Source organism: Cynocephalus volans, chromosome 12, assembly GCF_027409185.1.
Source record: "Cynocephalus volans isolate mCynVol1 chromosome 12, mCynVol1.pri, whole genome shotgun sequence".
In the NCBI taxonomy this organism is placed as follows: domain Eukaryota; kingdom Metazoa; phylum Chordata; class Mammalia; order Dermoptera; family Cynocephalidae; genus Cynocephalus; species Cynocephalus volans.
Window position 1 is genome coordinate 26,744,000 of NC_084471.1, and position 12,934 is coordinate 26,756,933.

Below are 12,934 nucleotides of genomic sequence, written 5' to 3' on the forward strand. Positions count from 1 at the left end.
CTCCCTTTATTTCTGAGCCTATTCAAGATATAAGACTGTGAATGCAGATCTTCAAAATCAAATAAAAAGGGAAATAAAGACACTGACCTTTCAAGTCGTCTATTGATAAAAGAAAAAAATTTTTGACTGAAAGGTAATACTAAATGTGAAAACTTTTCAAAAATGTCTAGAGACTATCATAAAAGGATATTATAAGCCAGAATCCTCACTTACAAGCATGATGAAACTAAAAACATGACCGAAATGAACAATAAGCAAGACTATTAGGGTTAAATAATTATTTGAAAGTAGTTAATTAAGATTAATTCAATGTCAGGCAGTTCACCAAAAAAATTAAGTAAATAATTGATCAAAAAAAAATGTCTTGAGCACTTTGGGTGCAGTAATGTCAACAAGATGATGGAGTAGATGATTCTCACCATTGCACCTTCCCACAAGTAACCAATTTACAACTGTTAAAAAGCAAAGACTGCCAACCTAGAACCCTTGGAGCTGGGGGAACTAGAGGAGAGACCTGCCAAGTTCCTGAAGGTGCAAGAGGCAATCGTGAAAGGGTGCAGGAATGGTGACTATAGTGCTAAGCCATCCTGGTGCAGAGGTGGGGATTAGCTGTTACACATGATCAAAGCAGGAAAAAGCCACAGTACCCTTTGCATAAACCTGCTTGGAGTCATCCACATGGGAGAGGAGAGCTACTGAGTGCACCATACCAGCCCACAGGCCTTAAAGACCACTAGTAGGATTCCCCTGGGCCTGCTTGGATAGGAGCAAGTGGCTGCAACCAACTGGAGAGAAGAGCTGCCCAGAGGCCAATGAGTTAACACGAGGGACATGTGCATGGCCTGCCCCACAGGAAGCAGTTAGAGTACAAGGGAAGGCTGGCCTGCCAGGTGACACTGGGCACAGCATGGGCAGCTGGTCTCAGTGGAGAGTGATCAGTGCAGTAGAACTGCAGGGGGCTCAATCTGCAGGGAAGATTCCATCCTGGGTTGGAATTTTCATACAGCCCAGACTAGGAAGTGATTAATGACCCTCACAAAAAAACCATCCTCAAGGAATCAGCAGTAAATAGCAGCCTTCTCAAATGCCTAGGCATCAACTTAAAGACATGCAGATCAAGAAAGAACAGAGAAATATGGTGCCACCAAATGAAACAAAGCAACCAGCAACAGATGCTATCAAATGGTTTGACAGAGAATTCAGAATAACCCTCTTAAGGATGTTCAGGAAGTCAAAAGAAAACACAGATAGAAGATTAAATGATGTCTGGAAAATAATTCAGGAGCAGAATGAGAAACTTGCCAAAGGAATAGAATCAATTAAAAAAATAGAAATTCTAGAAATAAAGAATACATTATCTAAATAGAAAAACTCTACAGAAAGCTCCAACAGAAGACTTAATCAAACAGAAGAAAGAATCAGTAAGGTCTAAGATAAAACACATGGAATTATCCAATCAGAACAATAAAAAGAAAAATGAATAAGAAAAAATGAAACAGAAATACAACAATATGGGACTCCCTCAAGTGAAATAACCTCCATGTAATCGGCATACCCAAAGGATAGGAAAAAGGAAAAGATGTAGAAATCATATTCAAGAAAACAATGGCTGAAAACATCCCAAGTACAGAGAAAGATGACAGCATCCAAGTACAAGAAGCTCAGAGGTCACCAACCAAATTCAGTCCAAGGAAGAACACCCCAAGGTGCATCATAAGCAAATTATCAAAAACCAAAGACAAAGAGAGAATCCTTAAAGCAGCAGGAGAAAAGAAACACTTAACATTCAATGGAGCCCCAAAACATCTCTCCGCAGATTTCTCAGTAGAAACCCTGAGGGCTGGGAGAGAATGGGATGATATATTCAGAGTGTTGAATGAAAATACTGTCAGCCAAGAATTCTGAATCCAACAAAACTAACCTTCAAGTATGAAGTAGAAATAAAGTCTTTCCCAGACAAACAAAAGCTGAGGGAAATCATCAACATTAGACCTGACTTACAAGAAATGCTAAAGGGAGTTCTTCAATCTGAAAGAAGATAACACTAAAGAGCAGCAAGAAAACATTTGGAGGTAAATAACTCATTAGCAAAAAATTCATAGACAACCTCAGAATACTCCAATGCCAAAGAGTGGTGAATAAGCCATTTACATCCTTAGTATGAAGACTAAAGGACCAACCTAACAAGATGCTAACATAGCAACTATATAAGAGAAACACAATATTAAAAAATGTAACTTGAAACAACAAATTGTCAAAAAGTAGAAGAGAATGATGCCAAACATAAAGTTAGCTTTGGCTTTTTTCTTTTTTCATAGATTTCAAAGTTAAATTATTAACCTAAAATAATTTGTCATATTATAACATGTTTTTTGTAAGCCTCATGGTAACCATAACACAAAAACTTATAAGACGTACTAAAAATAAATAGTGAGAAAACAAAATGTAAAGCTAGAGAAAGCCACTCAATCACAAAGGAAGACAGTAAGACTGGAAAAAAGGAAAAATGGATCAACAAAACAAGCAGAAAAAAGGAACAAAATGGCAGTAATAAGTCCCTATATATCAATAATAACTCTAAATGTAAACAAATTAAGTACTCCAATTAAGATACAGGATGGCTCAATGGATTATAAAACAAGAACAAACAATGTGCTGCCTACAAAAAACTCATTTCACTTATAAAGATAAATACTATCTGAAAGAGAAGGGATAGAAAAAACATTTTATGCAAATGGAAATCAAAAAAGAGCAGGAGTAGCTAGACTCAGACAAAATAGACTTCAAGCCAAGGAAAGTAAAAAAAAGGTAAGAAAGATCATCATGTAATGATAAAGGGATCAATTCAACAGAGGATATAACAATTCTAAATATATATGCACCCAACTCCAAAGCACCAAGTTATATAAAGCAATTACTGTGAGACCTAATGGGAGAAATATACTCCAATACAATAACAGTTGGAGACTTTAACACCACACTTTCAGCAAAGGACAGATCATCCAGACAGAAAATTACCAGAAAGCATCAGAATTAATCTCTACTATAGGTCAACTTGACGTACTGGACATTTATAGAACATTTCATCCAACAGCTGCAGAACATACATTCTTCACAGCAGCACATGGAACATTTTCTAGAATAGATCATGAATTAGGTCACAAAACAAGTCTCAACAAGTTTTTTAAAAATTGAAATCACATCAACTACTTTGTCTGACCATAATGAAATAAAACTAAAAATCAACAACAAAAGAGACACTAGAAACTGTACAAATACATGGAAATTAAACAACATGTTCCTAAACAACAAATGGGTCAAAGAAGAAACCAAAACGGAAATTTAAAAATTCCTCGAGACAAATGAAAATGAAAACACAACATATCAGAACCCATGGCATACAGTAAAAGCAGTTCTAAGAGGGAAGTTTATAGAAATAAATGCCTATATCAAAAAGAAAGAAAGATTTCAAATAAACAACTGAATATTACATCTCAAGGAGCTAGAAAAAAAGAACAAATCAAACCCCAAATCAGGAGAAGGAGAGAAATAACAAAGATCAAAAAGAAATAAATGAATTAGAAATTAGAAAAAAAAATACAAAAGATTGAGGAAACATAGTTAGTTTTACAAGAAGATAAACAAAATCAATAAACCTTTAGCTAGACAAGTAGAGAAAAAAGAGAGAAAATGCAAATAAATAAAATTGGAAACGAAAAAAGGGACAATACAACTGATACCACAGAAATACAAAGAATCATAAGAGACTACTATGAACAACTATATGCAAACAAACCAAAAACGTAGAAGAAAAGGGTAAATTTCTGGAAACATACAACTTACCAAGGATGAATCATGAAGAACTAGAAAACCTAAACAGACCAATAACAAATAATGAGACTGAAGCAGTGACAAAAATCTCCCAACATTGAAAAATCCAAGACCAGATGGCTTCACTACTAAATTCTACCAAACATTTAAAGAATGCATACCAATTCTTCACAAACTATTCCAAATAACTGAAGAGGATGAAGTGCTTCCAAACTCATTCTATTAGGACAACATCAACCTCACACCAAAAACAGGGAAAAAAAAGAAAGAAAGAAAGAAAGAAAGAAAACTACAGACCAATATCCCTACTGAATACAGATGTGAAGATCCTCTGTAAAATACTGACCAACAGGACCCAACAGCACATTTAGAAGGTCATTCACCATGATCAAGTGGGATTCATCCCAGGGATGCAAGGATGGTTCAACATACACAAATCAATAAATGTGATAGATCACATCAACAGAATGAAGGGCAAAAAATGATAATTTCAATAGATGCAGAAAACGCGTCTGAGAATATCTAACACTCCTTCATGATAAAAACCCTCAACAAATTAGTTATAGAGGAATGCACTGCAACACAGTAAAGGCCATATACAAAAAACCCATAGCTAACATCATATTGAATGGACAAAACTTGGAAGCTTTTCCTCTAAGATTTAGAATAAGACAAGGATGCTCACTTTTCCCACTCTCATTCAAAATAGTAATGGAAGTTCTAGCCAGTGCAATAATGAAAGAGAAAGCAATAAAGGGCACCCAAATTGGAAAGGAGGAAGTCAAACTATCCCTATTTGCAGACTGCATGATCATATATATAGAAAACTGTAAAGACTCCACCAAAAAAAAAATAGTAGAACTAATAAATGAATTCAGTATAGCAGCAAGATACAAAATCAACACACAAAAATTAACAGCCTTCCTATAAGACAATAATAAAATAGCTGAAGAAGAAATCAAGAAAGTAATTCCATTCATAATAGCTACTAAAAAAGTAAATTTAACCAAGGAGTTGAAAGACCTCTACAATGAAAATTATTAAACAATGATGAAAAAAAACTGAAGAGGAGACAAATAAATGAAAAGCTATCCCATGGTCTTGGGTTGGAAGAATTAACAAAATCAAAATGTCCATACTACCCAAAGCAATCTACACATTCAATGAAATCCCTATCAAAATACCAATGACATTCTTCATAGAAATAGAAAAAAATGATCTTGAAATTTGTGCAGGACCACAAAAGACCCTGTATTGTTAAAGCAATCTTGAACAAAAAGGACAAAGTTGAAAGTGTCACACTTCCCATCTTCAAAATATACTATAAAGCTATAGTAACCAAAACAGCATAGTACTAGCATAAAAACAGACAAACATACCAGTGGAACACACTAGAGAATCCAGAAATAAATCCACACACTTACAGCCAACTGATTTTTGACAAAGGTGCCAAGAATATACAGTGTGGAAAGGACAGCCTCACCAAATAAATCGTGCTGGGAAAACGGAATATTCACATGCAGAAGATTGAAACTAGACTCCTCTCATCATACACAAAAATCAACTCAAAATGGATTAAAGACCTAAATTTCAGACCTGAAAATATGAAACTACTAGAAGAAAACATAGGAGAAACACTACACAAAATGTGACTGGGCAGCACTTTTTTGAGAAAGACTACAAGGCACAGGCAACTAAAGCAAAAATACACAAATGGGACTACATCAAACTGAAGAGCTTCTGCACAGAAAGGAAACTATCAACAAAGTGAAGAGACAAGCTGAGGAATGGGAGAAAGTGTTTATAAACTACATCAGGCAAGGGTCTAATATCCAGAAGATTTAAGGAACTCAACAGCAAAAATCCATATAACCCAATTTATAAAATGGGCAAAGGACCTGAACAAATATTTCTCAAAATAAGACATACGAATGGCCAACAAGCACATGAAAAAATGCTCAAAATCACTAATCATCAGGGAAATGCAGACTAAAATCACAATGAGATATCATCGCACTCCAGTTAGAATGGCTATTATCAACAAGACAGATAATAAATAAAGAAATGCTGGTGAGGATACAGAGAAAAGGGAACTCTCCTACATTGTTAGTGGGAATGTAGACTGGTACAGCCATCATGGGAAACAGTATGGAGGTCCTTCAGAAAACTCAAAATAGCCCAATTTTATGACCCAGCTATCCCACTACTGGGTATATACCCAAAGGAAATGAAATCAATATATCATAAAGACACAGCACGTGTTCATCACAACACACTTCACAATAGCCAAGAGATGGAATCGACCTAAATGCCCATCAACGGATGAATAGATAAAAAAAAACTGTGGTATATATACAGAATGGAATACTGTTCAGCTATAAAAAGAAATGATATCCTATCATTTGCAGCAACATGGATGGAACTGGAAACCATCATGTTAACTGAAGTGAGTCAGGCACAGAAAGACAAATACCACATGATTTAATTCATATGCGGAATGTAAAAAAAAAAAAAAGTAAAGAGTAGAATAATGGTTACCAGAGGCTGCGAGAGGAGGGAGAGTGGGGAGAAGTGGTGGACTAAAGGGTATAAAACTATGCTAGCTACCCTAAGTGAATCATTGTGCAGTATGTGCATGTATTGAAACAACACACTGCACCCCACAAATGTGTACAAGTAAATGTGAAAATCAAAAAAGAATAAATTAAAATTTCTCATATTTTTAATATCTGAGTGACTTTCAGAGGTTCTGACAATTACTTTAGCACAGAATTCATATTCAATAACTAAGTATTGAAAAATAAAAATCAAATACCTTTTATTTCAATGTATGTAATGTTTATTAGCATGTTGGTCTAATAATGGTAAATTGTAACAGAAGTCAATATCAAAATAGGTCTTTAATTTTCTATTATCTTTAAATACTATAATATCTGGGGGAAGAAGATATAACAACCACAATTACTTGAAGTTGATACGACAAGCAAACAGAAAAGACATTGTTGGGGGGAGGGGGGGAGGGAGAAGGGAGGGAGGTTTTGGTGATGGGGAGCAATAATCAGCCACAATGTATATCGACAAAATAAAATTTAAAATAAATAAATAAATAAATAAAATAAATACTATAATATCTAGCTGCTAACAGAATTCATTGCATATGCTAATTGATGAGTTATATATTGAGTACTTTTAATACATTTTCTTTATTCTTTGAAAAGAATGAAACAACAGGCCACCAGGAGAACCCTACTTCACTGCTACCCTATAAACAACAAATCAGCTCACACTAGTTAGGTATTTGACCTTATACAGATTGTCACAGGCACACAATCTAAGCTTGAGTAACTCAGCATTGTGCACAATTTTAATTGCATCCTTTTTTTTTTTGTGGAATTTTTAATGTAATGTATTTGGCACCTTTATTTTCCATCACAAATCTCCAATAGACCTGACAACATGCAGACTCACACAACTGATGAGCACAACATAGAGTAATAATTGTTTTGGAAAGGCATCTACTTCTTTGTGGGGGAAAGTAGGTTTAAGTGTCAAATTATGGAAAGAGTTTGATTGAAATAGCCTCCTGAGTGATTAAAGGCTCAAAAATGTTATTATAAAAATCAGGCAAGCTTGGAGTTTATATATAAAAAAAAATCCAAAAGGCTTTCTGCTCGTTAGCTGTCTACCCCAGTGAAATGAACACATGATTAGGTGGCTTGCACCTGTCAGGCAAGCAACAGTGATCTCCAGAGCTGATTATCATGGGAGAGTGCTACACTAATTATATCAAAAAAGAGCAAACAGGGTGAAACAACTCTTTGATAACACTGCTGCCATTAGAATGTCACGTGTATTTACAATGCATTCAAGGTTGTACAGTTGGAGCATCAGCCTTAGGAACTGGGTAATGATAGGCTGCCCTTCACACTAAAATACTCAAGCAGAGCTCATTTCAGAACAGTGTTTAAGAAGACACAGATATTAGTTTCCAAACTCTTATATAACATTCACAATAGAGCCACTGAAACTATTGTTCTTAGCCTTCCCGTCCCTTCCTCCTACTCCAAAACAACTGAGGTATCTGGGACACGTGGCAGTAATCCTCAGAGACAGTCTCAGTTCCCAGGAAGGATGAATCAGAATCTGGTGTTAGCCAGAGAAGATTTCATCGCACTCCCACTGTTCCCTTCCATGTGGACCGTCAGGTATTAACATTACATTCCTGGCCTGTTCACTTCCTCATTCACTCCTCTCCCTGAGAGAGCATTACTTGATTTGTGAATTTGGGAAAAAGAAGTTCAGGCATGTATAGTTCTGCTTTGCCTTCTTAAGAGTGAACTGATTGTGGGCATGACAATTCTCTGCTCCTTCATGAGACAGCTTTCAGGGGCCTGCCCCATATGAGGAGGTCTGTAATGATCCTATAATATGAAGCCAGATTGGTAAATCTGTCTATCTTTGGCATTTATTACTAGAAAAACCATTCACTAGTAGATACAAACTACATCCTACAATATCAACTTTACAACTCTTAAAGGTGAGTATTTTTTTAATGCCAGTCTCTCTTACTCTTCTCTCTTATTAATCAAACGATTTAAAATTGGGGCGGGGAATAGGGTTGCTGAGCATTGGGCATGCCACAACACCCCAGTGTCTGAGAAGGGAGAGGAAGTCATCTGAAAAATTTTGCAGTGTGATTCCAATATATTGCCCTGGGGGCAACTCTGTAACCCCATTTGAAAATCATTTCTTTAACTGAACTCTTAAAAATTCTTTAAATGGGTCTTTCCACTATTTTTTAAACTCACATTTAACAATCACCTCACTCTTTCGAGTAGAAGAGCAGGAATGTTCAAGAGTAATTTTTTAACATTTATTATCATCTACCCAAAACATAAGGCTGCTATATTCTAGTACGATAAGATGAACAAGGGCTCTCATCCTAGAACAAGCCACGTTTTCAGATCATTTCTCTAAGATAGTTGGCAAAAGAAACATGGACATGTATGGTACAGGCAAGTCTATAATTGTAAAAATTAAAGATCTAGATGATGAAATCCAAAACACAGGTAATTCAAAATAAATGAGTGATATTTTTCTAGTTTTAAAAGAACTAGTGCAAATAAATTGGTTTATTCATTTTACAAATATATATTGGAAGCTTACAATATACCACGTCTACTTGTGTTTTCTGCTAGACTCCCAAACCCGGTATCTACGAATCAGAACATATCAGCTTCTTCCACAAATGTGCTCGTCCTCCTGTCTCCCCTATATCTGCTCATGGTGTCACCGTGCTCTAGCGATCACAGTCAGAGGTTCCAGATAGTGGAATAGGCACTGGTCATTCCCTCTCCTTCATCTTCCATCTCTAAAGGGTCATCAAATTTTACTCAAGCAATAACTTTTAGTCCTCCTTTCCTTTCCATTCTCGTGGTCATAAACTTCACTCCTTCATTGTCTCTCTCGAATAACTTCTTTTCACCTATCCTTTGCCAATCAGCATTACATACTATTCATAGTAAAATTAATATATTTTAATTTTCACATTCTTTCTGCCATTATGAACCCTGCCATTTTCTCTTAAAAGGCATCTCTAAAATAACATAACCTTCTTTTGTTCTAACCTTACCGCTGTTTCTCTACTTCTACACCAAAACTGTACATACAAGAACTAAGCTTTATCCATCCTCTCTTTCTCCACCAACTAAGAGTATCTCAGACATATTGTAGATATTTAACACATTTGCTGAATACCAAATTTCAAATATGTATTTCTATTTTTTAGTAAAACCCTTTACTTTTTCAATATCTTTCAACTCATCTATTTTGGTAGATTATTAAAATATTAACTATTATTCAAGAACTTAGGAGCTTTAATAAAACTATTTTTTTAAAGTTTCTTGCATATTCCTTTTTTATATCTCTTCAATAGGTACCTTAAAATAAGTTCCCATATTACACATTTTGGGAATGTCTATCCAATTTAACAACACTTTTCCAAATAAAAAGTCTTCAAACTTTTAATTTATTTAAAAATTTTACCTCTATTTTTTATTCACACTGACAATTGCAAAAAGTACACACAATGAGTGATTTTTATTACACATTTAAAACAAAGGTACAGAAATCGGACATATATTTAGAAACTTTCATTTAGAAACTTCTTATTGGGTGAAGATATTGAAATCTGTATAACCTCTTTGCAAAATGGCTGCATGAAAGATGTGGTTTTGTGCAAGAATATAGAAAATTCTGAGACATTTTGAAGACTTATCAGAATGACAAGACAGAATATTTAAAATGTGAACTGTCCTGAAAATCCAGGATGTTTGGTTGGTCTGTCAACACGGTAAAAGAGAAATGAGCCTTCCCAAGAACTCTAATGGAAATAGAAATCTTTGTGCCAGCATGAAGGTTAATGTGCTTCCTTTAGAAATATCAGGATGAGGAGAAAGGGGAACGCTCCCACACTGTTGGTGGGATGTAAATTAGTGCAACCGTTATGAGAAACAGTAAGGAGGTTCCTCAGACAACTGCAGATAGAACTGCCATGTCACCCAGCAACCTCACTGCTGGGTATACACCCAAAGGGATGGAGAGCATCATGTCGAGGGATGCCTGCACCCATGTTTACTGCAGCTCTGTCTACAATAGCCAAGAATTGGAACCAGCCTAAACGTCCATTGTCAGACAACTGGATAAGGAAAATGTGGTATATTTACACCATGGAATATAACTGTGCCATAAAAAAAAGAATGAAATTCTGCCATTCGCAACAGCATGGATGAACTTAGAGAAAATTATGTTAAGTGAAATAGCCCAGACACAGAAAGAGAAATACCATGTCCTCACTCATAAGTGGGAGAGAAAGGAAGGAAGGAGAGAAGGAAGGAAGGAAGGAAGGAAGGGAGGGAGGGAGGGAGGGAGGGAGGGAGGGAGGGAGGGAGGAAAGAAAGAAAAAACAGCAATCACAATAATTTGTTGAACTTTCAAAAGGAGAGAACAGAACTGAGGCCACAAGAGATGGGAAAGGTGGAGGTGGAAAGAGAGGTTAGTGAGAAATTGGTAAGAGGCCACAAACAATGATTAACAGTGTATAAGGTTGAATATACTAATTATCCTGATTTGAGCATCACATAGTACACACAGGTATTGATATTCAATATGGTACCCCACAGATATTACATCAATTATGTTTCAATTAAAAAAAATTTTTTAAGAAATGTAAGGATGATTCTAAGAAGTTTTCCATAAATATATAATATTTTAAGACATTACCTTGGTTGATGATTCATATATGACTTTTTCTGAAAGAGATGAATTTTCAGATCCTTGAAGAAGTTGTTTTGGAAATTCATCAATACAAGAAGAAGAATACAGCTGTAAGAATTTTTTAAGGAAAAAATGCATTTCCTTTTGGCGCAAAATCAACTCGGAGTTGTAAAGTGACGTGAGAAGTGTATCATCTGGCAAAGAAATTCCAGATACTGGTGTTGCAGATGCTTCGGGAAGAAAAATACGTTCATTTAGGCTCATGTTAGAAAACGGAATGGTCTCAATACTGTTGGTATTTGCTCACTAACCACTATCCCTATACATATCCCAGGTTTTAAGTATTTACAATGATGCCATTTATTCTGTCTAGATGTCTTATTTTGGGCTCCCCCCAAAACAGATCCTAAAGCAAGAATTTGGGTGCAGGCAGTTTATTTGAAAAGTGATCTCAAGGGAGCACAAATGAGGGGATGGGCAAAGTGTGACAAGAAAAGAAAAAGAACCAGTAAGAGTGACTTAATGAATGGACTACAGCTGTGGGCAATGAGGGCTCCGGCTCATGGGAACCTTCTGAAAAACCATGTAGGATTGTCCCATTGAGAGACTAAGGAGCTGGAATGTTTATCTCCCAGCTCCCCATCTCATTTACCCCTGGGGCGTGTGGAATCCCTGGCACATCCAGGCTGTTCTGCCTGCAGGCTGGGAAAGCCCCTGGAGCTTCAGAGAAAGCCCAGAGCAGAAAAGCAGCAAAATGTGGGTGTGTGACATGGGAAGCGGCTGCGGGTGAGTTCAGAAGTGCACCGGGTCACTATGGGGCAGGGCATCACCCAGGCTGGCTGTGCTGGCTCACACCCCTGCCTTCCCCTCTCAACTTCCCTGGCTCCAGCCCCCATGATGAGCAACCTTTTAGCCCTGACACCCTTCTGCTTTTCCCACTGCTTTTCCCACTGCTAACTCCAGATAACTGTGCTCAGCCACTCTCTGCTTCAGCCTAATTGTCCCGCTGGCTTCCCCATCACCAGGCCCTGGTGTGGATCAAACCGTCCTTGGTGACTGTTCGCACTGATGGGCAATGCTGGATCACCAACCTCATGAGCACAGACAAAACACAATACTATGCACTGTCACAAAATCATAAGAGGGACCAATGGTTTTAAAAAAACAAAAACAAAAAAACTCCGTGAAGTTAAATATTCCATCTGAAGTCATGCATTTCCTCTCTTAGATACTAGATAGTCTCCCTAAAGCCAAAATTGTATTTTGTTCATTTTATAAGCTGTCACGTTGTGATTACTGGTTCTTAACAGTTTTGAGGCATGACTACTTCGGCAGTCTTGGGACGTCCCTGAATGCCTCCTTATCACGATGTTTTAAATACATAAAATAAAATACACAGAATTTCTGAGGAAACCAATTACACTGAAATACTATTCTATCCAGAGGTCCCTGCATCCCAGGTTATGAACCCCTGAAATCTTCATCTTCTGTTGAGAGTTTACTCAGAAAGATAAAATACAGAATTACTTGGATAAGAAATATGACTTAAACAGGAACTGGAAAGGAATATGCTCTTTCTTGACACATCAAAAACCTACCCAGCAGTTTGCTCATATTATTAATTCTTTGAAGGTGAATATAGTAACGCAGTAGAAGGATCCATGTAATATCCACTTTGGTCTCTGTCTTTTTTATAGCATCTGTGTTGTCACACGTGTCATTATCTTGGTACAAACATGTACAGCCAGTCTGGAAGACAACTTGGTAGTTATCTGAAAGTCAAAAAAATTTTTTTGGAAATCAAATGTCATGCTTTCCTCAAAAAATC

The 12,934-nt window shown here is 36.5% G+C and overlaps 1 protein-coding gene across 1 annotated transcript in view; it reads right to left on the minus strand.

Moving 5' to 3' along the window:
- CFAP54 (cilia and flagella associated protein 54) overlaps positions 1-12,934 on the minus strand; it is a 302,389-nt gene that overhangs the window by 46,577 nt on the left and 242,878 nt on the right. The window contains exons 62-63 of the mRNA XM_063115642.1: positions 12,705-12,878; positions 11,113-11,336 (exon numbers count right to left, since the gene is read on the minus strand). Coding sequence (XP_062971712.1) covers positions 11,113-11,336; positions 12,705-12,878 — 398 coding nt within the window. The remainder of the gene's footprint in view (positions 1-11,112; positions 11,337-12,704; positions 12,879-12,934) is intronic.